Source organism: Balaenoptera musculus, chromosome 17, assembly GCF_009873245.2.
Source record: "Balaenoptera musculus isolate JJ_BM4_2016_0621 chromosome 17, mBalMus1.pri.v3, whole genome shotgun sequence".
NCBI lineage: Eukaryota > Metazoa > Chordata > Mammalia > Artiodactyla > Balaenopteridae > Balaenoptera > Balaenoptera musculus.
In genome coordinates, this window is record NC_045801.1 from 16,522,828 (window position 1) to 16,550,551 (window position 27,724).

General features: G+C 40.9%; 1 protein-coding gene across 6 annotated transcripts in view; it reads right to left on the bottom strand.

The window, feature by feature from the left end:
• TBC1D31 (TBC1 domain family member 31) overlaps positions 1-18,112 on the bottom strand; it is a 66,577-nt gene extending 48,465 nt beyond the window's left edge. For 2 of the 6 annotated variants that reach the window (XM_036830918.1, XM_036830917.1), the window contains exons 1-5: positions 18,108-18,112; positions 15,853-16,045; positions 11,986-12,132; positions 8,234-8,349; positions 4,490-4,668 (exon numbers count right to left, since the gene is read on the bottom strand). In XM_036830918.1, the coding sequence (XP_036686813.1) occupies positions 4,490-4,668; positions 8,234-8,349; positions 11,986-12,132; positions 15,853-15,929 (519 nt within the window). In that variant the 5' untranslated portion in view covers positions 15,930-16,045; positions 18,108-18,112. Of the gene's footprint in view, positions 1-4,489; positions 4,669-8,233; positions 8,350-11,985; positions 12,133-15,852; positions 16,046-18,107 lie in introns of those variants that run through there. The other 4 variants (XM_036830922.1, XM_036830920.1, XM_036830919.1 and 1 more) reach the window with 3 other exon arrangements.
• Positions 18,113-27,724: the final 9,612 nt, after the last annotated feature.

A 27,724-nucleotide genomic window follows, 5' to 3' on the forward strand; every position in this document is an offset into this window, starting at 1 on the left:
TTTCTGATACCCATCACAAAACCTTTTCTGATACATACTGAACGACAGTAATTAGAAATCTCAGGATTTGTTCCAAAATCTTTAACTAAAGAGCTAAATATCTTACCTCCAAGTATCAAAAAAAAAGAATCAAAATTTCCTGATTTGAAGAAATGTAATTGGTCTACCTGAGAGGCAGTATGGCGTAATGGAATGACTTCAGAGTGAAACAAGCTTCGGTTCAAAACTGCAACCCTTTCATAAACTATGTGACACTTTCTGAAGTGCAGTTTCCCCAATTGTAAAATGAGAATAATAGTATCTACCTTTTAGGATTATTTAAGCTTAAAAATAACAAAACAAAGTGTTAAGTACATAGTAAGGACTCAACAATTGGTATCTATTACTATTAGTGTTAATTACCGCTGTTGCTAGGTACAAAAATCAGTGGAAAGAGGATGGAGTGGTAAGTTCTTTAAAAACATTTTGAAATCAAAGGTCTGTAGTTCCTTATCTGAAACCTTTAGGGACAGATGTGTTCCAGAATTCAGAATTACTTCCAATTTGAGAAAGGTAATATAATGCATATTCTGTAATATTATGTAGAACCCCCAGTGACCTGGAGCAATACTCCATACTCAAACATATTAATATTTCAGCCTCATGTCAATTTAGTTCAGATTTTGCTGCTAGATGAATTCCAATCAGATTTTGCCACAAAATGAGTTATTAAAAAACATCTGGGTTTCTGAGTTGCTAATAAGGGATTGTGCATCTATTTAATATAGTTCAAAAGAAAAAGAATACAGTTCCCTTATAGCTTTTTAAGAAGATATGTAATTGCACTAAGATAATCCCATAATAAAGCTAGATAACAGATAACAATAATAAATAATAACATTAATGACAATATAGAAATAGCAGCTGCAGCTAACTTGTACTAAGCACTTACTATAAACAAGCATCGTGCTAAGTGCTTTGCATAGATTATCACATTCAGTCCTGAAACTAACCCTGAGGTAAGCACTATTACTATTTTCATCTTACACACAAGGTAAACAGCTTGTCAAAAAAGTTTAACGTGAATCTACTCAAGACTTTAGACCTAAATTCAAGTTTACAAGAAATACAGGTGAGAGAACAAGTTAAATGACATAATGAGGAAACAGTAAGACACATCCAGAATGTGGGGCATTTTTCAACACAACTATCTGGCCTGGTCTCTCAAAAAAAAAAAAAATTCATGTTATGGGAAAAAAAGAGAAAAGGTAGGAGACCGTTTTAGATGAAAAGAGCCATCATAGAATGAAACCCATAGCATCATGTGTCACCATGTGTCATCAAGGGAAAAAAAATCACAAAACTTTTATTTAAAATATAAAATCAGGGACTTCCCTGGTGGCACAGTGGTTAAGAATCCACCTGCCAATGCAGGGGACATGGGTTCAATCTCTAGTCCAGGAAGATCCCACATGCCGCGGAGCAACTAAGCCCGTGTATCACAACTACTGAGCCCACGTGCCACAACTATTGAAGCCCGCTTGCCTAGAGCCTGTGCTCCACAACAAGAGAAGCCACCACAATGAGAAGCCTGTGCACCGCAGTGAAAGAGTAGCCCTCGCTCGCAGCAACAAAGACCCAGCACAGCCAAAAATAAATAAGATGAATAAATTTATATTAAAAAAAATAAAGTATAAAAGCAGAAACTGCAATAAAAATATAAGTTTAATAAAAACTTGATAAGAGGGCTTCCCTGGTGGCGCAGTGGTTGAGAATCTGCCTGCCAATGCAGGGAACACGGGTTCGAGCCCTGGTCTGGGAAGATCCCACATGCCGCGGAGCAACTAGGCCCGTGAGCCACAATTACTGAGCCTGCGCGTCTGGAGCCTGTGCCCCGCAACAAGAGAGGCCTCAACAGTGAAAGGCCCGCGCACCGCGATGAAGAGTGGCCCCCACTCGCCGCAACTAGAGAAAGCCCTCGCACAGAAACGAAGACCCAACACAGCCAAAAATAAATAAATAAATTAATTAATTAAAAAAAAAAAAGAGTTCTTAAAAAAAAAAACTTGATAAGAATAAAACTTTTACTTTAAGATTAGTTTATAACTATTTCCTATTTTCAACAGAATAAGCCAGGAGTGACAACCACCTGACTCATCTCCAGTCCTTGTATGGCCCAGGAGAGAATGGCTTTTACATTTTAAAATTATTTCATTTCAGATGGTTATGTAAGTACACACATAATATCCTCAATTTTGCTCTTGGCCAGCAAAACCAAAAATGTTTACTATCTGGTGTTTTGAGGAAAAGTTTGCTGGTAACTTATAGACTATGATGTTCTATTATTTTCGAATATACTTAAATGTATACTGCATACTGTATTCACATTTACTACATTTAATTTTATTCTCTTATCACAAACATTTGGAATCCTATTTTTTAAACTAAAATGTCTGAATGACCAAGGCAAGGCTAAAATTGGCAACTACTCCATGTATACTAATTCTAATTTCATGGTAAAAAGAACAGATGGTTTTTGTGTCATTGTTTCATGACTGTTTCCACTGTGGGTTCAACTTTCAATGTTCTCTACCTTAGAATTTAAAATTCAATTTAAGTATTAAAGCAGTTAAAGAATAAAAGACCTACTAAGGCATTTGGCCTGAATACCTGATGAGTAAGCTGGCTATAGCTTTTATCTTTTTTAAATTATTAAGATCTCTGAGATTTCCGTGGAGACTACAAAATAAATTTTTGGTTGACATGCACTGCTAGCTGTTCATGTTAATAACCAAGAAATTAAAAGCAATACTGCATGTATAATATAACCTGAAGCAAAATAATTAAATGCGAGGTGCAGACAATCCTGAAAATAGCATTTAGCTAATCAAATAGAAGAAAAAGAAAAACCTTAAAAGCAAAAGAAATGGATATTTTAAAAAGTGATATAGGGCTTCCCTGGTGGCGCAGTGGTTGAGAATCCGCCTGCCGGTGCAGGGGACACGGGTTCGAGCCCTGGTCTGGGAGGATCCCACATGCTGCGGAGCGGCTGGGCCCGTGAGCCACAACTACTGAGCCTGCGCGTCTGGAGCCTGTGCTCCGCAACAAGAGAGGCCGCGATAGTGAGAGGCCCGCGCACCGCGATGAAGAGTGGCCCCCGCTCGCCGCAACTAGAGAAAGCCCTCGCACAGAAACGAAGACCCAACACAGCCAAAAATAAATAAATAAATAAATTAAGAATGCAAATGACCCAAGGATCAGGTGTTTCAATTAAAAAAAAAAAAAAAAGTCAGGTTTATGGATATATAAGTTACATACAGTAAAATTCACCATTAAAAAAAAAAAGTGATATATGTGTACAATGGAATACTGATCAGCAATAAAAAGGAACAAACTACTGACACATACAACAGCATGGATGAATCTCAAAAACATGACGCTGAATGAGAAAAGCTTTTACACATACCATTACTGACCAGCTCTACTTATGTGAAATTTTAGAACAGATAAAACTAACCTGTGGTGGAAAAACATCAGAGGAGTGCTTACCTGGGAAGGGATATAATGGAACTTCCTGGGATGATGGTAATAATAGGTCTGCACATGTTACAAAAGTGTATGTATTTGTCAAAACCTAATAAATGAATACTTAAAGATTTGTGCATTATACACAAATTTTACATCAACAAATACTGAACCCAATTAAATGTAGTTAATTAAATGCAGGCTTAAAGCATTGATGGGCAAGCACTGATGTCTGCAATTTACTTTAAAATGCAAAAAAAAAAAAAAGATGAGTTAATAAACAGAGGGACAGAAAGATGGATAGATCCATAATATAGTTTACTAACATGTAAGTGCAGTAAAGTATAGTATAGTAGGATCTAGACCACGGGTGCACATGTGTTTACTGTGAAATCCTTACAAATCTGCTATATATTTGAAATTTTTCATAATTGGGTTAAGAAATAAAACAAAATCAACCAGCTAAGTAAAAACTAACACCTAACTAAAGTTGAAGTTACACACTATAATAATAATTAAAAAAAAAAAAAAAGGTTTGCTTGTTGCTGAGTTATGAAGGCATAGCTAAGTGGGACAGACTGAACCATTACTTACAATATCTATATTCTGCTGATCAAGAAACTAGCCTGAGGGGCTTCCCTGGTGGCGCAGTGGTTGAGGGTCTGCCTGCTAATGCAGGGGACACGGGTTCGAGCCCTGGTCTGGGAGGATCCCACATGCCGCGGAGCGACTGGGCCCGTGAGCCACAATTACTGAGCCTGCGCGTCTGGAGCCTGTGCTCCGCAACAAGAGAGCCCGCGATAGTGAGAGGCCCGCGCACCGCGATGAAGAGTGGTCCCCGCTTGCCACAACTAGAGAAAGCCCTCGCACAGAAACGAAGACCCAACACAGCCATAAATAAATAAATAAATAAAAATTAAAAAAAAAAAAAAAAGAAACTAGCCTGAGAAGCACAACAGACCAAGATGTGTCCCCCTTCACTGACCTTTTGTATACCCACAGACTGGAGAATATTCAGCTTTCTTTTTCTTTGGAAGGTATCCAAGTCCCATAGCTGTGCTGTATCAGAAGAAGTAGTGATGGCGTATCTCCCGGATGCGTGCACAGAGATCGAGAACACCGATGATTCATGTCCTCGCATCCAGCTGACTAGCTCCCTGGTGACTGGGGGAAAAAGGAAAAGAGTTATACAGGTCAAACCCTGTATTTCATCTGAGAACTGATTCAGCTGATGGCTAGGGATTATATGCGGTCCCTCCATCTCCGTTAACATCTACAAAGAATGGAAGCCGGTGGCTGGTTGATGAAGTGCACCGTAGGACATGTTAGTAACATGTGTAACACCGAGGTTGGAGGGGAGGAGGCCGAAAGGGGGTTTAAGAACAGCCTTGAATGTGACGTGATGGAGTCTGGGCTTTCTCTTGAAATAGTTTTACGCGGAAGAATACCATATCTGGTCTGTTTCAGAAAGCACTTTGAAGATATGGTGGATATACTAGAAAGGAGGAAGAGATTACAAAATGACTAGTTTATCTGTTGCTGTAATAACCCAGGCAGGAGATAAGGAGGGTCTATACTAAGAATGTGGCAATGGAGAAAGGAACAAACTCAAGAGCTACAAAAGAAATATCAAAGGACTCAGTGATTAAATGGATGTGTTGAGACAGAAGAGGAGTTGAGACTCCAGTGGCTCTGGTTTAGTTCCATAAGCAGGTGGTAATTCTACTACCTGACATAAATACACAAGGAGGGACAGACTTAGCAGTGTGAGAAGAGGTAACAAATTTGATTTTTAAAATTGATTTGGTGTGTGTACGTGTGTGTGTGAGACACACAAGCAGAGAAAACAGTCTGGTAGAGAAAACACCAAAAACTCTTCATAATAATTGTCAATGGGTAATAAAATTACAGTGATTTTTACTTTCTCTTTACGTTTTTCTGTGTCTCCAAGTTTTCTATAATAGGCATGGTATACTTTTATGGTCTGATTTTTTTCCTCCAGAAAGATGCAAGTGGGGAGAACAGTCAGAAAGCAAGATGTAAATCTGGGAAACATTAAGACACAGAGTAGGTCAAAACTGAAGATAGAGGAACAGATAAACCCTTGGGAAGGGAGGAGTGGTTTCCAAACACCAGTCTGAAGTCTGGCATTACTCAATGATCAATTTTTCATTGGCCTTCAGTGAAATGAGAAAAGGATAACGTAATGAGTTTTTCATAAAGTTAAGTTTAAAGTACTACTTTTTAATCTATTGTATCCTTCTATGTTTAAAAAAAAATCCCTTGTTTTATGAAATGAAGTTATATTGTTTCTTTTCCAACGTCAATCAGCAAAATTAAAAGTTGACAACCTATATTGGTTCCTCTACTTTTTCTTTTTAATTGGGTCAAATGCCCAAAAGTCTAGGAACCACTAAAAGAACCCAGAAAAGAAAGAGTCGGAAAAGTAGAACCAAGAGAGGTAACAGTAGAAAACTAAGACTCTTGAAGTAACCCAAAGTGTTAAAAGCTATGGAGAAACAAAATGAAAAGGATAAAGAGGATTTACACAATCAGAGGTTACTAAAGACCTTGGAGACAGCAGTCTTGGAAGCCTGGATGGGGGGACTAAGCGTCAGAATCCATCACTGGATGCTGTGAAGAAGCAGGATTTGGCAGCAAAGAAAGGGAGGTAGTTGGGGAAGCAGAGACGGCATCTGAGGAAGGGGCTTGGCTAACAGGGGTTTCTCTAAGACAGAAGACACTATAAAAAGATAAAACTAAGACGAGAGGAAGAGAGAATGGATAAAATCCGAGGAAACCAATCACACAGGAGTTTAAAGACTTAGTTTTTCAGAACTTCAGTGACAGCAGTGTTTGTAATATCAAAAATTGGAAACAGTTTAAAGTCCATCAATAGGTAATAGGCTAAATAATTATGGTATTGCAAACATTTATAGAGTATGATTACTAAGTACTGATCTTAAATATATAAAATTTTCATGTGGTAAGGAAGTGATTCCACCAAACAATAGGATGATCATATATTTGTTAGAGTGTAAAAAAGGTATATGCATAGAAAACAGATTGGAAAGATCAGTCCCTGTTATAAAAACACTGACTATGTCTCTGGGCATTACTGCAGGATGACTGCCTTTTCTTCCTGCATGTGCGGTGAGAGGGTACTAGTGATTAAGACCAGGGACCCTGAAGCTTGACTCCGAGATTAGGAATCCTGGCTCCACCGCTTACCAAGCTGTGGGCACTTAGTCAAGTTACTTCTGTGCCTCAATCTCCTCATCTGCAAAATGGGCATAACAAGAGTATCCATCTTTGTCGGTTAGTATGATGAGTAAAATTAATTAATATGTATAAAATCATAGAACAGTACCTGGCAAGGAGTAAACACTATATAAGTGTTAGCTATCACTATTACTACCATTCTTATTATTATTTATAATTTTTCTAGATATTATTATACATAGGTTACATTAATAACAAGAAAAAACAATGCAGTTGAGATTTTTTTTTTCTTAATAATAAGTTCAGTTTACAGAACTCTAAGTTCTCTATTAAAAAATATAATGTGGTATAGGGCTTCCGTGGTGGCACAGTGGTTGAGAGTCTGCCTGCCAATGCAGGGGACACGGGTTCGAGCCCTGGTCTGGGAAGATCCCACATGCCGCGGAGCAACTAGGCCCGTGAGCCACAATTACAGAGCCTGCGCGTCTGGAGACTGTGCTCCGCAACGAGAGAGGCCGCGATAGTGAGAGGCCCGCGCACCGCGATGAAGAGTGGCCCCCGCTCTCCGCAACTGGAGAAAGCCCTCGCACAGAAACGAAGACCCAACACAGCCATAAGTAAATAAATAAAAAAATAAAATTAAAAAAAAAAATATATATATATAATGTGGTATAAAATACATAGGTTATATTTAAAAAGTGTTTATTCTTGTACCTGTGTAGTAAGGAATTTGGCCTTCAAAGAGAGGTATGGCCTTTGTCCAGGTTCCAAGGAGGCAACCTCTAAACCCTTGGAATTACTCCAGTGGTAGGAGTGTCTTTGTTATTTGTGGTAGGTCCCTGGACAACAGCAGATGGCTTATGCTAAGGAGAGAACCTCAGAGTGGGGACTGCCCACACCAGAAAGACCAACCATGTGAGTGACTGGAAGGTTGGGGCTTTCGGCCACATGATGTCAACCCAACCTCCAGAGAAGAGGAGGGCTGGACATGGAGTTTAATCAAGTGGGCAATAATCCAATCATGCCTATGTTATGGAGTGTCAATAAAAACTCTGGAAGTCAGAGCCTGGGTGAACTTCCCGGTGTGGCAATACTCGGTGCGGATGGCCACACATGGATGCTGGGAGGGTAATGTGTCCCTGGGGACAATGGAAGCGTCTCTTTTGTGAGCCTCCCAGATTCCACCCTATGCGTCTCTTCCTTTGGCTAGTTTTAATTTGTATCCTTTCGCTACATCAAAACTATAACCATCAGCATAGTGCTTCCCTGAATTCTGTGAGTCATTCTAGTGAACTCCCAAACCTGAGGGTAGTTGTGGGGAACCCTGAGTTTGTAGTCTGTTGATCTGATGTGAGGATGGCCCTGGGACCCCCAAACCTGTGGCTAGTGTCTGAAGTGAGGGTCATCGGGTGGGGTCTGATCCCTCAGACTATACAGATCAGCCAACTCCTTGCAGTATTTCTGTCTACATTTCACTCTGCTTCAAAAGAGAAACAGGACTTCTTACCTGTATCGAAACATTTAATAGAATAATCAGCTAACGCCACAAGGAATTCAGACTTCCTATGAAGATTAAAGGCCAGAGCTGTGCAAGCTTGCGATGTTCGCTGAACAAGATTAAACCTATGAAGAGATGACTGCGTTAGTATCAGAAACTCTTCCAATAATTGTAAAAATTTCACAATGGAGAAGTCCTTAGAGATGAAGAAAATGAAACCCAGAAAAATGAGCTCCCATTTTGGCAGAACAAAAACAGATTACGAAGAGTGCTACCTGCTATGGAAAGGAGTTTGGATTTTACTTACACAGAATGGGAAGCCATAAAGAATTTTTGAGCACAGCAGAATCATGGTCAGGCATGCCTTTCAGGAAGAGGATCCTGGCAGAGATGGCAAATGGACAGGGGGACAAGAAGAGATGACTAAGAAAGCTACTACAGAGACTCTCAACCAGAGTTACGGGTATAAAATGGAAATGACGAACAGGAGAGGTGTCAGAGGTCAAGTGGAGAAAGGCCTGGTGATGCATGGAACGCGGGGTGAAGAGGGAGGAATCAGGAATTCCTCACACGTGAAATGAAGATAATTAAAGATGTCTCATAAGGTTGTTGTGACAGTTAAATGAAATAATATCTGATGATTAGATGAAATAATGTATGTTAAGTGCTTAGCAGAGTACTTGGCACCTAGCCAGAGTTTCATTTACCAAAAAATGAAGTTTTCAGGCTTAGGCAAAAGAGGAACACACGTGGGGGTAGGAAATAATCATTCTGGTTTTAAACATGTAGCGTTTAAGGCCCTTGAAAAGCATTTAGAGCCGTGCTGTCCAAAAGAAATGGAATGCAGGCCACATGCATAATTTAAAATTTTCTAGGAGCCACATAAAAAAAGTAAAAAGAAACATATGAAATTAATCTTAACATATTTAACTTAATTCACTGTGTATCTAAAATATTATCGTTTTAACATTTCATTAATAAAAAACTGTTAGAGATATTTTACATTTTTTTTTTTCAGAGTAAGTCTTCAAAACCCATCTCAGTTTGGACTAGCCACCTCTCAGGGGCTAAAGAGCTCCATGCAGCTAGTAGTCACCGCATTAGACAGGCCAACCTAGAAGCTCCTCAGTGGGTGGCAGAAGCAGGTCTGAGTTAACAATGTTACGTGGCAGCTGAAGTCTGAGGCTTGATGGTGGTAAGATTATTAAAGAGAATACCTAGAATATGGAAGGAAGCTGGCCAGGGACAGATGCCCAAACAGAATTGAAAAGAGACCACTGGATTAGGCGATTAGGAAGAGGAAGCCCACTGCAGTGGGCTTTAGGATCAGACAGGCCTGATTTCAAGTCACAGCTACGCCACAGCTACGCCACTTACACCTCTGTCCAGATGTGAATATTTACAGAGAGAAAAGGGACAGTGGACAGAATAAAAGAGAGGAATACTCATGGTGCAAAGTCCCAAGGGCGGCCATAGAAGATAGAGATTAGCGCTGGAAGACATTAGGATCACCTATTTCTACAAATGAAGTGGCAAGGAGTTATGGATGGTTGAACTTACAGATATATTTGAGGTTGTGATGGGGGAGAAGAAAGGGAAGCTTGAGGGCGTCTATTTTCTCATGAATTAGGAGGCTAGGCAGTCAGAATCAGAGTAGAGTCTGAACATACGGAATCACGGAAATTGGTAAAAGTTTGGAATATTCAGAGAAGAATGGGAAAAGTAAATGACAATAGATATAAGCAAATGAAGTACTAGCATCACTGATGCTGAAGTTCATTACTCTGTAATGGAGTCAATCAACAATTATTTTTATTTTGTTTAGTCTGTTATTTTCTTTAGTGGGAGCAAAGAAGAGACAGGTGTATTGATTTAAGACTGGGAACTGGCTGGGTAGGTTAGCGAGAATAAAGGGTGGGAAAACTGTGACCATTATTTTTTTGGTAAGGAGTAGAAACAATGATTTACAGATTTCTACCTAGTAAATCGCAGATAGATAAATCATATATGACCTTTTCTTTCCCTGAACTATTTGAGAGTAAGTTACTGAGATCACGTTTCCTACAGACAAGGAAATTCTCCTATATAATCATGATATAACCATCAAAATTAGAAAATTACATTTATATATTACTACCATCTAATCCCCAGACCCCAGTTTTGCCCATTGTCCTAATAATGTCCTTTACAGCAAAGGGACCAGTCCAGGTCCAAGCCTTGACTTGCCAGGTGTCTAGGCTCCCTCCATCTGGAATAGTCTTCAGTCTTTCCACAACTTTCATGACCTTGACCCTTATGAAGATCACAGGCCAGTCTTGTTCTACAATGCCCTTCATTCAGCTTTGCCTGCTGATTCTACTGATTAGACTCAGGTTACCTGTCTTTGGTAGGCAGGACTATCAGAGAAGCAACACTGTGTTATCACTGCACCCTATAAGGTGGCACACAAACTTTGATTTGTCCCACTACTGGTTAATTTAATTTTAATCATTTGATAAGGTGGTGTTTGTCAGGTTTCTTCACTGTAAAATTACTCTTTTTTTCCTCTTTAATTAATAAATATTTTGTGGGGAGGTACTTTGCGACTATGCAAATATCCATTCTCATTAAACTATCTGTTTGTTGATTACAGCATGAATTCACAAATTTCTATTTTATTCAGTGGGTTATGACCCATCACTATCATTTATTCTGAAACGCAAATTGTCTCCAATCTGCCCAGAGACAGCTCCTTCAAGCTGACGTTTATGTCTTTTTGACACATCCCCATCATTCTCTGAACAAGTCCTTCTTTCTGGCTACAAGGTGTTCCAGGCTTATCTTGTACTCTCCCTGCCTCCATCCTGAAACTGGCTATTTCTGCAAGGATCCCTGATTTCTTGTAACAGAGAGTGATATTTAGAAAAGAACTGGCCACTAGGTATATTCATTACTACTGCAGTGTTATTGCTCCCAGGTCCTATGAGTGGACAAAGCTAGGAAATATATGTACATATAATTCATTCACTTTCTCATACACACACCTCTGTTCATTTCTATGTCTGTCTATATAAGCTCAAAACCAGGAGTTCACACAGATATACCCAATTACAATCCAGTTCCACAGGGTTCAGTCGAGTTTCCTCCCTTTCCATGTTTGTAACTCCCCTTTCCAATAGTGAGGAATCTGGCCCCCATCATCCTCAGTCTATTTATTCATTTGACCAAACCTCCCCTCTTTCCCATGATTGCCCTGCCCCCAGGCAGACACATTCTGACTCTCTGGCTGGGCTAACACAGTTTTTCCTCCCACCCACTCACTCTCACTGCACAGATGCCTGCCTTAATCAATCCCAAGTAATTGCTTTTTCACTAATTGTTCGGCAAAGGAAGAGAAGACGAGGAAGAGTGAAGATCAATTCTTTAAAACTCCTAGATCTAGTATACTGACAATAATGTACAAAGGAAACTGTGTTCTTTCTAAACAACTGACAGACATTAACTGATAAATTAGCAATAATAAAATTTTAAATTTAAGGGAAAAAAAGCTACTAGAGATGCTGTTAAAACCAGAACTTTAATTCTCTGAAAAAAAAAAAAATCTAACTATTTTATCTTTCTATTCTTTCTCACGTTACTCTACCAACACTTAGGACAGAGTTTTACAAAGTGCCTGAAATACAGTAAGAACTTAATAAATCTTTCTGAATGAATAATTAATAGCAGGTACTAAAATAGTCAAGGGATTAATTACTTGGTAAATATCCAAAGTATCTGCTCACCTGTTTCCATACAAGTCAAAAACATAGATATTTCCTTGATGGTCCCCAGCAATTAAAGAATCACCTGAGCTATCAAAAGCCACATTCAAAAACCGTAAAACTTTGGGCAGGTAGTCAGAAGTGTTGTGAATGATGTTCACTATAATTCTGTCAAAAAAACAAAAACAAAACCCATTAAATTTTATGTCAAGCATTACTTGTTGTCATGAAAACTATGGATTTTGTAGTAGGCCGCACTAATGTTGAAGTTTTCTGCCTACTCCATCTTCCCTCTCCTCCTGCTGCTGTTCCTCTGCCTCTCCTAGAAGCAACCCTACAAGGATTTCTGAAAACTGTCCAGGAAGCTATTGTCAAAGTAGCTACCATTCATGTATTTATCAGATACCTGAAAACCCAGGGTGTCAGACACTGAACAAGCCAGGAGCTAAGAGTAGTTGCTAGACAGGGGCCCTGCCCTCAGGAAGCTTTCAGTTTAGTAGTAAAGACAGACACTAAAAAATATAAACACACACATGAAGAGATTTATAAACTGTGATTAAGTCATAGACAACAGGATATGATAAGAAAATGTATTTTTGATTGAGTAATTGAATTGTTACATCAAGCAACAGACCCATGATAAAAACAATGAAGTAATTAGTGAAAAGTAGTGAGTTTTATATAAATCACAAGCTACCATATGTAAGAAAAATTTCAATTCAATATCCTAATTTTAAGATATCCTAATGAGATTTTTTTTTTTGTCATTACAGAATGTTCCAAGTGTACATGAGTTTTATTTTCAGGTACATTTGTCTAAAGCGATTATTTTTCGAGAGGAAGATCATGTACCATGTATCTGCTGAAAAGAAAACTGTTATAAAACTTGTAGCACAAATTAACTAACTCTTTAAAATAATATATGTGTTTATATTTGGGTCACGAAGACCAGAAAAATCCCATTCTCTCCTGCAACAAGTTTTCAAATCATGAAATTTTTAATCTTAATTGACTTTCTACGAATTTGAATTTTAACATTAGAAACATCTGCCTCATTATCACTTCATTTAAAAAACACTACATTGAATTAAGTATATCAAACATTTTCTATAGCTTATCTAAAAATAAGGCTTTCAGACTCATTGGGTGAAACAGTAATTATTTTTATCTAGTCCCTGACAAAGATTCTTGGCTTGACCAAACTTTAGTCAGGCTACCAAACCTTCTCCTAGGCCCTTCTGTGCACTCCCTTGTAAAATCTAATTTTAGCAAGAATGCTGCTTAGTCAGTTTAATCAGAACCCCCTACCCTCAATACTACTGTCCTTGACATCTGATGGGTTCCTCATCCTCCCCCATCTCCCAAGTGATGTCTGATCACCTGGGCCTGTCTTCAGCAGGAATCCTGTGAGGTAGATTTAGCCAGAACTCCCTTAACCCCAGATGTTTTCTCTTAGTAATTTTCCATCCACCGACCCCCACCCTTCTCCTTGACTATAGCTTCCCACTTGCCCAGGCTGTATTCGGAACTGAGCCCAGTTCTACCCTGAGGTCTTGTTTCCTCTATTGCAACAGTCCTGAATACAGTCTGTGTTTACTTTAACTACTGTCCAGCTCTGGTTTTTGTTTGACATTCCCAAAGGGAAATGGGGGGAATAAATGTATTGAAATAGTAAGTAACAACATCAAAATGTTCCCTGGCAATTAAACTCAGACCAAGCAAATGACTTTTCCCTCCAGTCTTTTTTCTGTAACATTTATTATGTATCTGGATTGCAAAATTACATGATCACTGTTCAAAATACGGAAAATACAGAAAAACACTAATAATTTGATTATAACCCTATCATCATGATATAATCACATTTAATAGCAAAATTCTGTCCTTCTGATTTTTCATATAAATCACACATGCAAATATTTATTTTAGAACAGCTTTTCAATTGCTCACAATTTGCCTGACAGAGTTCCTCAGTCCCTAAACATAGTAAAAACATCAAATATTTACTGAACACCAAGATGCATGAGACACTAATTCCCTAAGACAATCTTGCTGTTAAGTATGATTATCTTCACTTACAGCCTAAGAAATTAACTTGCCCAAGGTCACAGAGCTAGTGAGTGGACATTTACTTCAACTAAAGTCCATCTGACTCCACAGTCAGTGCTCCTTGCTTCTCTCAACACCATAACAACGGGTTTTATTGAACAGAAAGAAAGCTATGTTTTAGTGGAAGAAACAAATGAGGGTATTTGCACACAAACTCATTTCTTTCATTGTTTGAATCTTGCATGTATATCTAGATATTTTATAATAGCAAGAGAGAGAATTATTGTGGGTTGGCTTAACTTTTACAACATTTAGAGAACATGAGAAGTAGGGGTGCTATTTACATAAACTCCAAATTTGGAAATGAAAATCTCTACTGAAGTACCCCTATTCTATATAAAATGTTTATTCAATGGAGTTGATGGGACGGCAGTATTGTTAGGGGACTGATAGCAACCAGAAACCAAAGAAACTAACGGTACAGTGTGTAGCAGTGTGCTTTGGGGATGTGTAGTTGGCACTCAAAGTCTACTGATTTGTTGAGGAGCAAGCAAAGATCAACAGAAAAATTACAAGAACAAGAAACACACTGAAATATGAGTGCAAGTGAGGCAGCAAAGTCCATGGAATCCTAAGGAATTAGAAGCAATAAGATTAATCTGTGTGCAGCAACTGGAACCAAGATGGCACCACTTTGGGACAAAGGCTTCCATTAAAGTCACACAAGAGCCTCAAACAGGACAGATACCTGGGAACTGAATGAAAAGAAGAGTTGGGGAGGGAGGGATGAATGGGCAGGGCAACAGCAATTTTTAGGGCAGTGAAAATACTTTGTACGAGACTGTAATGGTGGATGAGTCATTATACATTTGTCCAAACCTACAGAATGTAGAACACCAAGACTGAATCTTAATGTTAACTGTGGAATTTGGGTAATAATGATGTCTTCATGCAGGTTCATCAACTGCAACAAATATCTGGTGAGGAATATTAATAAAGGGGAGGCTAGGCATGTGTGGGGACAGGGGGTATATGGGAAATCTCTGTACCTTCCTCTCAATTTTGCTGTGAACCTAAAACTGTCCTAAAGAAATAAAGTTTATGAAAAAAAAAAAAAAAAGCAGCAGCAACGCTAGCCTTACTAGAAAGAGTGCCCTACCTTGTAAACCGTAACCCCTTCCTCCACCACTATCACCACCATACACGTTAATACGTAAACTCCAAGAGAACCAGAAGTTTGTTTTGGTCTACAGCTGTCCCTCAGCGCTTACAAGCTTGGCACATAGTAAATGCTCATCAAATAGTCGATGAGCGAATGCTTGCCTGAATACAAACAATGATTCAAGGATGGATAAACTGCGGCATTTGGAAGGGGGAGAAGTGCATTGCTCTCCTCCTCCCGCATCAGTTCCTCCTCCTGAGTTCTTTCCCAGCTGGAATAACTAACGAATATTTACTGAGCATCTACTGCGTGCCAGGAATACTACAGGGATTCTGTGTTAATTAAGGCAGGCAGTCCTGGTACTCATCAGAAACTCAAATTCCCTGGCATAAATCAGGCCCTCCCGCTCCACGTTGACCTAATGAGACCCCGTCCCCAGTACAGGGAGGGGGGGTCTCTAAGGATCATGAAACTCAGGGCACCTGGGTTTCTGGAGGTCACCCAACCCAGGTATCGGGGCAGGATCAGAGCCAGGACCCGAACCTCCATCCGACCCCCGCACCCCTTCCCGAGATCCTTCCCAACAGCCCCTCAAACGCCTCGCCAAAGCCGCGGACTCGCCCCTCGCCGGCGGCCATCCGCTTCCACAGCGCGCGCCTCCCGCCGCAGCCTTTTACCCGTCCCGAGTGGCCGGGGATGGTTTGCGGTGCCATATCTTGCCGCTCTCCTTGTTGCCCAGGTTTATGCTCTGCATGTCGCAGTCCACGCGAGACCGCCGCCGGTCCAGCGGACAACGGTACCAGCGCCTTTCCGGCAGGCCCCGCGCTTCCTGCCCGGGAAACTTGAGCGCCGGCCGCGGCCGCCCGGATCCTCGCCGACCGTACCAAGCGCGCGCAGGCCGCCGATCGGACGGCGCTAAACCCCGCCCAGGCGACCCCTCCCGCTCTGGACAATGGAATCGGCCTACGACCGTCTCCCTTAGACTCCGCCCCCTTTCGCGGTGCGTTCTCCCCACCCAACCCCCCAAAACCTTCTGGGAATCGTAGTTTTCTGCAGGTGTAACCTGGCGCGCGGAATCGGCTTGGGAATTCTGCTTTCTGGGGGCCTCGCTGGGTTTTAGGCTTTCAACGGAAGCAATAAAAGTGACTTTTCCCCAGGGCCCCCAGATCCCGTTTCACGTTGCGTTTAGGGATTGAGGAGTTGTAAGACAACTAATAGAGAAGCAAGGACCCAAATGCATTGAGAATTGAAGGGTTCCTTTTATAGAACATTCGGGTTCAAAAAGAACCTTGATGGAGTCCACTCTTCTTGACCTTTTCATCATCGTCATGAATGTTGTTTTAACTCCGTAGTCTAACAAGAAGCTCCAGTATTATGGCGTCGGATCCACCAGTCCTGCACCAGTAAAGCAATGTCATCAACAACCAGTTGCGTTGACGCCAGAGAAATTCTTTTTGGTAAATATTTACTTAGAACTTGTATAGTGCTTACTAGGCATCAAACACTCTTCTAAGTGCTTTAGGACTATTAACTCATTTAAGTTGTTTAATCCTCATAGCAAACCTACAACATTGCTAATACTGTCATCTTCATCTTTAGTGCTTTATGAGGTAGTGTATTGGTTTGCTGAGGCTTTGTGCCACAAACTTGGTGGCTAAAACACCAGAAATTTATTCTCTCACAGTTCTGGAGGCCAGAGTCTGAATCAAAGTGTTGGCAGGTCACTCCAGAGGCCCTAGGGAAGATTACTTTGCCTCTTCCAGCTTCTGGTCGTTGCTGGCTTCCTTGGCATGGGACCACATCACTCCATTCTCTGCCTGCATCTTCACCAAGCCTTGTCTTTTCCTCTAATCTCTGTCTCAAATCTCCCTTTGCTTTTCTCTTATAAGAACACCTGTCCTTGGATTTAGGGCCCACCTGGATAATCTAGGATACTCTCCTCATTTCAAGATCCTTAACTTACTTACACCTGCAAAGACCCATTTTCCAAATAAGGTAACATTCACACGTTCTGGGCAATACGCCCTGGGTATACATTTCCGGGGTCCACCGTTCAACCCACTACAGGTAGAAAAATGACTTTTTACAAAATTATATGACCATGATATTTAAAAAGCGCAAACTCTAGCAGAAATACAAAACGCTCACAAAAATTTAGCAGTGTGGATTTCTTTTTTTTTCTAATATTTATTTATTTATTTATGGCTGTGTTGGGTCTTCGTTTCTGTGCGAGGGCTTTCTCCAGTTGCGGCAAGCGGGGGCCACTCTTCATCGCGGTGCGCGGGCCTCTCACTATTGCGGCCTCTCGTTGCGGAGCACAGGCTCCAGACGCGCAGGCTCAGTAATTGTGGCTCATGGGCCCAGTTGCTGCGCGGCATGTGGGATCTTCCCAGACCAGGGCTCGAACCCGTGTCCCCTGCATTGGCAGGCAGATTCTCAACCACTGCGCCACCAGGGAAGCCCAGCAGTGTGGATTTTTAAACTTTTTATATTGTTATCAAGGGGTGGCCCTGAGAGACAGCTCTTAGTAACCCTTTGCAGAGGAGATTTTTATTTATTTATTTATTTATTTATTTTTAAAAATATTTTTATTTATTGGACTTGAGATGGTAATAAACTGTATGTATGAATGTTTGCATTATTAGTCAGGATATTTAAGGTGTTAAGCTTAAGGGCACCTAACTTGAAACAGGTTATTTCCCATATTTGTGTCTCACACAGGTAACCATACAACTGTTTATCAGTAGCAGAGACAGATCTGCTGAATGATTTCCTTAGCTACTCTGGTTTAACCTGCCTGCAGCTCAGCTTGTGTGGGTTGTCACAGCCTATGTGACCATCCTATCTAATTTCAGATACACTGGTAAAGAGGTGTCCATGTCACAGATCTTCTGGACACCCACTTTTCACTTACCTTTGGATTTAGTTGGACCAGATCTGAAGGTCAGGCTGGCAACCGAAGAGATGTGCACCCATGGCTGCCAACCTCCCAATTTTTTCTCTTTTCTTTTTTTCTTTTTTGGCCGCACCACGTGGCATGTGGGATCTTAGTTCCCCGACCAGCGATCGAATCTGCACCCCCTGCATTTGAAGCGCAGAGTCTTAACCACTGGACCACCAGGGAAGTCCCTAATCTCCCAATTTAGTAACCCAAGTTGGTAGACCATTTTCTAGTTCCTTCTTGGATCATTACGTAGTCAATAACTGATGCATACTATACATAGATATTTTTCAGCTTTATTGAGGTATAATTCGCATTTAATAAACTGTACATATTTAAAGTGTATAATCTTATAAGTTTTGACATAAATATATTCCTGTGAAACCATGACCATAATCAAGATAATGAATATATCCATCACCTCCAAAATTTTCCTTCTGCCTCTCTGCAATCTCTTTTTATCCCTACCCCACCTTGTCCATGAGCAACCACTGATCTGCTTTCTGCCTCTTAGATTAGTTAATATTTTCTAGAAATTTATACAAATGGGTGTTAAACTAGGTACTCTTTTTTTTTTTTCTGATCTGGTTTCTTTCATTCAGCATAATTATTTTGAGAGTCAACTATGTTGTTGGGTACATCAGTGGTGTATATGTTTTTATTGCTGAGTAGTATTCCATGGTATTGATATACCACAATCAGTGGTATATTCAGCTGTTGATGAACATTCGGATTGTTTCCAGTGTTTGGCTATTACAAAGAAAGCTGTTATGGACATTCCTGTTCAAGTCTTTGTATAAATATATGTTTTCATTTCTGGTGAGTAAATTCCTAGATGTGGAATGGCTGGGCCATATGGTAAGTGTAGGTTTAACTTTTTAAGAAAGTATCAGTCATTTTCAAAGTAATTGTCATTTTACATACCACCAATACTGGATAGTGTAGGATAGTTTCAGATACTCCACATCTATGATGAGTCTTTGTCATTACAGCCGTTCTAGGAGTGTTGTGGTACTTCATGGTAAGTTTATTTTGTGTGGGATCCTAGTTCCCCGACCAGGGATTGAACCCACACCCCCTGCAGTGGAAGCTCGGAGTCTTAACCACTGGACCACCAGGGAAGTCCCTTTCATGGTGATTTTAATTTCCATTTCTGGAATGACGAATGATGTTCAGTATCTTTTCATGGGATTATTTGCCTTCTGCATATATCTGCTCAAATCTTTTGCCCGATTTATAATTGGGTTGTTTTCTTATTATTGAGTTTTGAGGATTCTGTATATGTTCTGGATATAGGCCTTTTATCATGTTTATGTTTTGCAAATATTTTCTTCTAGTCTTTGTCTTGTTTTTTCATTCTCTTGAACATGTCTTTGAATGCATAGAAACTATTAATATGGATGAAAGGTTGACCAAGTCAGTCACCGTGGAAGGAATCCAAACAGGCAACAGTTGGATGACAAGGGTCCATTGACATATTGTGTAGGAAAGCCGACATTGCACAGGAAAGAGTTCTGTTTCATCACTAAAACAGAAATGTGTGTCATGCTGCTAACTGACACAAACCCAGGCAATGTTTTCCGTTTCCTAGACAACTATTTGGCCCTGTAAGGAAAGGGGTGAGGAGGCCAAAGCCATTACAGGTGAACTATGACATAGTGCACGTCCCCCACCCATTAAACATGAATCAGAACAGAAAAGGAAAATCAAAGGGTTGTGCTCCAAGTTGCTTAAATAAATATTCATGCCTAGGCGTTCTCATAAAACATACATGAAAGCAACCAAGGGTAGTATTTCATGTGGAATCAAAAGGATTTGGCACCTACAGTTGAAATGGTACAGTATCAAAGCAGAGGGGAAAATGTGATGTTGATCTTGACAGGCAGCAAGATCAGTCCCACATACAGTGAGAAACAACTCACATAAACTAGGGTTTCTAAAAGGCCTCCTCCAAACTAAAGGAAGGAGGAGACCAGAGGGTGAAGCTCCCTCTTCCATGGCAGAGTGGGCAGTGATTGCAAGTTTCTCATCTTTACAGCCCTTATGCGTGGCCAGGAGAGGAGGAGGACTTAGAATTCTTGATCTCTATCTCGTCCAAAGCTGTCCTAAGAAGCAAGGACAGCCTAGAGCCACCTCTGCCTTAGCTGCAACTGCATAATATCCCATCTTATGGATGCAGCATAATTTAATAATTCCCCTATTTTTGGCAGTTGGGTTTTAAAAAATTATATGCAGACATTTAAAAGTCAAAAATAAAAAAAAATAAAAATAAAATAAAAATAAAAAATTATATGCAAACATTATGCCAGAGAAATTAATATCTAAGTGTGTCATTGTAGGCACTGGTATAAGCCAGCTCAGGAAGCTTCTATAGGGAAGCTTAAACCTTCCAAATTATGCTCTGCAGGTAGTGGCCTATTCCAAAGGCCTCCCTGGGCAGAGGGCTGTGGAGTCAGAGAATGCTGGGAATATCTCCCATAGGACTGAATAACTATTCTTGATTCACAGGCTCCTAATAACATTTGTGGGCTCCGAGGACAGACGATCAATCACGTGTGACAGGATGCCAGTAAACCATGAGTAAAATGCCTCCAATTGCTGTAAGGGAGGAAGGCAGACTGACTGATTGGGGTAAGCATTTATTGTCCACTAAAGTATTCTAGGGCAGCGTGGCATCCTTCCTGCCCGCTCTGGGCAGTGTGTGGAGAGAGGCCACAGAGCCGTGTGAGGATGACCACTTTCATGGCAGAGCAGAATCTTTGGAGGTGGTTTTTGGGGGACATCAAGTCCACCGTCTCCCCAGATTGCCAGCATTCTGATTAAAGGCAACTTTCCTTTCTACCAAATTCTGCGAGTATTGATTTTTTCAAGCAGCAAGCAGCCCCACCTGACTTGGTAACATTTTCATTGCCGTAAAAATCCTATGTGCTCCACCTGTTCATCCCTCCCCTCTCCCTAAGTATTTTTGTTACTTTCATTATATAGATGGCTTTGAAAACTACTGCAAGCAACTATCCACGGGAGGAAAGAGAAAGGTAAGATAGAGATGCACAGTGGGGCGGGCTCTTTCACCTATAGACCTTAGAAGGGTGTTGTCTTTGTTGGTGAAGTAGTGGCCTGGAAGCTGGTTCTATCTGCTTGACCCTTCAGAGAATTCTGTGCGAGGAAGCAGATGTGGACAGGTGCGGGTTGGCATAGGTAACCACTTTTCACTTCGTTATTACACAGTTTCTTCTTTGGTCTTGCTTGCTTTTATTTTTTAATCCTATAGAAGCTCCTATTTGAATTTTGCATAAAATTAAAATTTTGCATAAAATTAAAACCTGTAAGTCATAAGTACTGTGAACATAGAGTCCTAATTTGAAATATTCTGCCCTGTATTCCCCCCAAGTACATTGCACTTATTAGATCTTGTACCCTGACTAGTGGTTTGGAAAATGTGGGCAGTCTATGTGTAAAGGCATGGTACCCAGAATGCCTAAGTACATTGGCTCTAAAGCTTACTAGTACTATAATCTTGGGCAAAGTATTTAACTTCTCTGTGCCTTGATTTCTTCATCCGTAAAATCAGGACAATAATAGTGCCAACCCCATAGAGTTGTGAAGAATTTAGAACAGCAGCTGACACATAGAAGTCGTCTCCTAGCTATTATTATTGCTATTATTTAAGCCCTTCTAGGGAGAGTACCAGTGATATGCAGATACATTTAACAACTGGCTGTCTGGACAAAAAACTCTGGTTTGTAGAATTTGGCAATTTCTGTGGTATAAATACTCCTACTATGGCCAATTTCAAGCTATGAATGTGATGTCATTGAATGCAGAGTTGGAGAGAGATGAGCAGTAGCACACTATTATATAGTATGATCACCAGACAGATAAAATAGACACAACCTCAAGAGCATGGATAATAGTAAAATGGATTAAAATAGTTTAAAAAATGATATGTTTTGAGTATTACCTTTTAAAAAATATAATTTATTTCTACCTAAGTTAATATAATTTAATATTTAATAATTGACTCAGAAAATTCCTGAAAATTGAACAGTTTGCTCTTGTGAGCTAACATCAGCCTGCTCCATCTCTGCACTGTTTCTTACTTTCATCAACTTAGACATTTGCTAATGTTTCAGTTGACTTGCTATGTAACACAGTACCTCAAAACTTATTGGCTTAAAACAAAACTGGTTTCCCGTTTTCCAGTCCTGTGAGTTGACTGGGCTCAGCTGAACGGTTCTTCTGTTCCACATGGTGTAGCCAAGATCACTCATGGCTGCATTCAGCCCAAGTTCATCTTGAACTGGAACATCCAGGATGGCTTCTCATCTACCAGTGCTTCTCTCCATGTGGCCTGTGGGCCTTCAGGAGTCTAACCTGATCTTCTTTACATGGTACTGGCTCCCAAGAAAGGAATGTTCCAATAGGGCAAGCCTGAATGTGTCAGTGTTTAACAAGCCTGCTTGTATCACCATGCCCGCTAATGTCCCATTGGCTAAAGGAGGTCACATGGTCAAGTCTAGACTCAATGTAGATGGGAATTACATACGTGCAGGAATCCCGAGAGATGTATTTTGTTAGATGCTACTAATATAATGGTTGACCACAGATGACATCAGGAAATCCCAGGGCACATTCGGAGGCAGTACACATAGGAATAAAGCTTCCTTTGAGGGGAGTTGAGAGTGTTGTCCTACCGTACATGTGGTGTGTGTGTGTGTGTGTGTGTGTGTGTGTGTGTGTGTGTGTGTGTGTGTGTGTGTGTGTGTGTAGGATGTATGGGGAGTTGCAAATGGAGGAGGGGGAGTGGACAAGCACCACATATAACTCAGTGGTTCTCAACCAGGGGTGAGTTTGCCCCCAGAACCCCAGAGGACATTTGGCCACATCTGCAGACATTCTTGGTTTTCATAACTGGTGAGGTTGTCATTTGCTGCCAGTCACCCTTTGCACAGGGAAGCCCTTCACCAACAAATAACTGTCTAACCCAAAGTGTCAACAGGCCGAGGCTAAGAAACCCTGTGTGTAACCTCACAGCACGAATTTGGCTGTTTAGTATGTGCTCTCTCTTCCCAACACGTTTTCCCTACTGCCTCTGACAGCACGTGCAAGGTATAAAATTCTTTCACAGCTCTCCAAATGCATGTTTAGCCTGCTTGGATTGGCTTCAAACAAATGGGACAGATGTAGCCTTTCTGGATCCAGTGCCTTGCCAGGCAAGCATATGCGCGTTTGCACATCACGTCTGCAAAATTCCGTGACTGAAAGAGCTCACACCTCCAACTTCCAGGAAAATATCTCAAATGACTTTTCCCCTGAGTCTTCCGGCTCTCAGAAGCTCTTGATACCTCTCTTTGCTCACTTCTCCAGGGAAGCTATCCTGTCCTATTCCTCATTATGCCAAGGTTACATTTGCCCTATCTGCGCAAAGGAATCCTCACTCATTAGTTCAGTAAATGTCAATGGAATGCGTATTGCTGGCCAGGGCTGTCCTGGGTGCTGGGGTGCAGCAGGGAATGAGACACAGTTGCCTTTGCGTGGAGCTTGCCGTTCTAGTTGGGGAGACAGACAACAACTAAGGGAATAAATAAATGATATCATGTTAGGTAATGAAAAGTGAAGAAATTTTAAGCAGGGTAAAGGGACGAGAACAATGGGGGTGGGGGGATACTTTGATTAAGGGGTTTAGGGAAGGCACTGTTGAGGGATGCTGTCTGAGCAGGGAACTGGACGCTGAGCAGGAGGGAGACACAATGACAGGTTCCCCACAGTGTACTCATTGCACTGCGTGGGAGCTTAGTATTTGGTTCCCAGGGCTGCTGTCACCAAGTATCACAAACCCGGTAACTTAAAACAACCCAAATGTATCCTCTTACATCTCCAGAGGCCAGAGGTCTGAAATCAAGGTACTGGCAGGGTCGGTTCCTTCTGGAGGCTCTCAGGAGCATCTGTTCCCTGCCTCTCTCCTAGCTCCTGGGGGTGGCTGGCAATCCTTGGTGTCCCTCGCCTTGTAGACGCATTACTCCAATCTCTGCCCTTGTCTTCACATGGCCTTCTCCCCTGTGTGTGTCTGTGTCTGTTTTCTCTTTTTATAAGGACACCAAGTCATTGCTAATCCAGTAGTTTAGCTCACCCTAATTCAGTCTAACCCCATTTTAACTTAATTACATCTGCAAAGACTCTATTGTCAAATAAGGTCATGGTCACAGGTACTGGTGGTTAGGACATTAATATGTCTTTTGGGGGAATACAATTCAACCCATACCGTGATTGTTTTGGGTTATCACCATGACTAGGGGTGCAACTGGCCTTTAGAACAGGGGGCAGGGATGCTAGGTAGGCATCCTGTAGTGTATAAACTGGTCCCACACCCTTTCGAATGTTACCAAGATATTCCTGTAAATGAAAACCCTGTTTGTAATAGCTAAACTAGAACTGAATTCTGTTTTACATATATATAAACGTAAAGGATATTTACAGGGATTTTACATTCACTAAATTTTCCTAGAATGCAACTACCGTACTCATTGAGGCAAGATTGTACTTATTTTCTTTCTTCTTTTTTTAAAATTGAAATATATTTGACATATAAAATTGTGTAAATTTAAGGTGTATGTACTTGTTCTTTCTAACGTATGTGTGGATGTATTCTTATTTCCTCTTCTTTATTACATGAAAAATGGCATTATATATATTTATACTATTTTGCACTTTCTCTTTTTCACTTATCAAGGTATCCTGGCTATCACTCCATATGGTTTTGTAGAGATCTTTCTTATTCTTTGTTTACAGCTGCATATTATTCTAATGTGTGAATGTATTATAGTTTATTCAATCTATCTTCTACGTATGGGCGCTTAGGTTCTTTCCAATAGGTTGCAGTTACAAATAGCACAATAAATAACCTTGTATCTAAGTTTTTGTACAATTTTTTTTTGTACTGTTACAGGTTTATCTTCAGGTTGAATTACTAAAATTGACATTGTCAGATTAAAGGGTAAATGCATATGTTGTTTCTATTGTAATAAATTCCCTCCCTAGGGATACTAATTTTTGCCAGTCTAATAGGTGAGAAATAGTATCTGAGGATGGTTTTAATTTGCATTTCCCTTATTATGAGAAAAGTTGAATATCTTTTAATATGTTTTAGGGTAATTTAATATATTTTTTTGTGAATTATCTGTGTATTTTGTCCACTTTCTGTTGGGTTTTTGGTCTTTTTTCCCCTCAGATTTTACAAGTTCTTTATTTACATGGGGATATTAGTCTTTTATCTGTGATATACCTTGAAACTATTTTCTCCCACTTTGTCTTTTGACTTTGTGACATTTTTGTTAAGCAAACATTTTATTTTTACAAAGTTCAATTTATCTTTTTATTAATTATCTATGAACTTTGATGCCCTTTGTTATATTCAGAACTTTCCTGAGTTGTCCACCATTTTGGATAATCCTGTAACCAGTGCCAATCCTGTAACCTACGTGGCTTGTGGTGTTTGAGTTACACATATAGCATGTGGGTATCGGTCTGCACCTGTAGCTCTTCACTCATCATGACTTTATGCGTAACTGCAAGCAGCAGACTTTTTCATTCCACCTGCTGATGTAGTTGTGCCTGAATATTTATATGTTAAAATACATATTATAGTATAAATCAATTTTCTTTTATTTCTCATTTATATGATAATTAGGCACTATATTGATTTTATTAGAACTGTAATTTATAACCTATGATTTTCATTTTGGAATAGCAAATATTTGTTTTTTTTTAAAATAAATTTATTTATTTAATTTATTTATTTTTGGCTGCACTGGGTCTTCGTTGCTGTGCACGGGCTTTCTCTAGTTGCAGGCGAGCAGGGGCTGCTCTTTGTTGCGGTGGGTGGGCTTCTCATTGCGGTGGCTTCTCTTGCTGTGGAGCACGGGCTCTAGGCGCACGGGCTTCAGTAGTTGTGGCTTGCGGGCTCAGTAGTTGTGGCTCGCGGGCTCTAGAGCGCAGGCTCAGCAGTTGCAGTGCCCGGGCTTAGTTGCTCCGTGGCATGTGGGATCTTCCCGGACCAGGGCTCGAACCTGTGTGCCCTGCATTGGCAGACGAATTCTTAACCACTGCGCCACCAGGAAGGCCCCAAATATTTGTTTTAAAAAGTGTGCATTTTGGACTTCCACGATGGTGCAGTGGTTAAGAATCCGCGTGCCAATGCAGGGGACACAGATTCGATCCCTGGTCCCAGAAGATCCTACATGCTGCGGAGCAACTAAGCCCGGGCACTACAACTGCTGAGCCTGCGCTCTAGAGCCCGCGAGCCACAACTACTGAGCCTATGCTCTAGAGCCGGAGAACCACAACTACTGAAGCCCACGCGCCTAGAACCCGTGCTCCGCAGCAAGAGAAGCCACCGCGATGAGAAGCCCGCGCACCGCAACGAAGAGTAGCGCCCACTTGCGACAACTAGAGAAAGCCCGCGTGCAGCAACGAAGACCCAACGTGCCATAAACAAACAAACAAACAAACAAACAAACAAATGAAAGGACTAAAATACTTACTTAAAAAAAAAAAAGTGGGCATTTGGTCTGACCGGGCTGAGCACCACTCCTCTGGGAGAAGTATGTTCCAGGCTAAGGGTCCAGCAAACACTGTGTTGCTTTGGGCCGTCCAGTGCAGGGAAGTCAATGAGGCTGGAGCATGTGACAAGGGGAAAAATGGGAGGAATGAGTTACAGAAGTAGCCAGGGTTCAAATCATCTAGGGCCTCAAAGGTCATGGTAAAGTTTCACCATCATACTTAGAATAAAATTCAATGGAGCTTTGAGCAAAGGAGTTTTGGGATCTGATTTAGGCTCCTGCGTGAGAACAGACTTCAGAAGGCACAGTGGAAGCAGGGAGACCACTTAGAAGTCTACTGCAGAAGTTCAGTCACTAAGGAATAGTTGGGATGGGGGGTAGCGTAGTGGAGATGTTGCAAAGTGGTTGGATTGGGGATATACTTTGAAGTTGGAGAGGCCAGGATTTGCTCATGAAATTTCTTCCATCTTGTATGAAGAGTTATACAACCCAGCCTCCACCTGAAGGAGCTTATACTCTAGAGGAGACAGCTACACACACACACAAGTAATTATAAAACAGAGAGCTAAGTGCAATGATGGTGATTTGTGTAAGGTGTTCTAGGAGTATAGAGGAAGGGTGTGGAGCATTGACCTAGGATGGGGAGTCAGGGAAAATTTCTAGGATGAATCATAATTCATCCATTCCACAAGTATTTATTGAGCACCCATTATGTATCAGGCACAGATGTAAGCACTGGGGATACAAAAGTGAACACAACAAAGTCTCCATCCTTGTGGAGCTCACATGCTAGAGGTCACAGTCTGAGACCCTCTTCTTTTTTGGTGGAAGCAATTCGTACTTGTTGTTGTATACGTAACATGACTCATTGGTGTTAGTCAACTGTAGTCACAGGATTCTGGAAGGCCATTCCCTCGAGGCACCTGAATGTTTTCAGAGGGAAAGAAAAGGAAGAGGAGGGGAGGGTTTTGGCTGGAGTGGGAGGGAGGGAGGGCAGGTAGGGCTGGATTGACACCTTTAGAGTCAGACCCTAAATCTAAAAAGATGAAG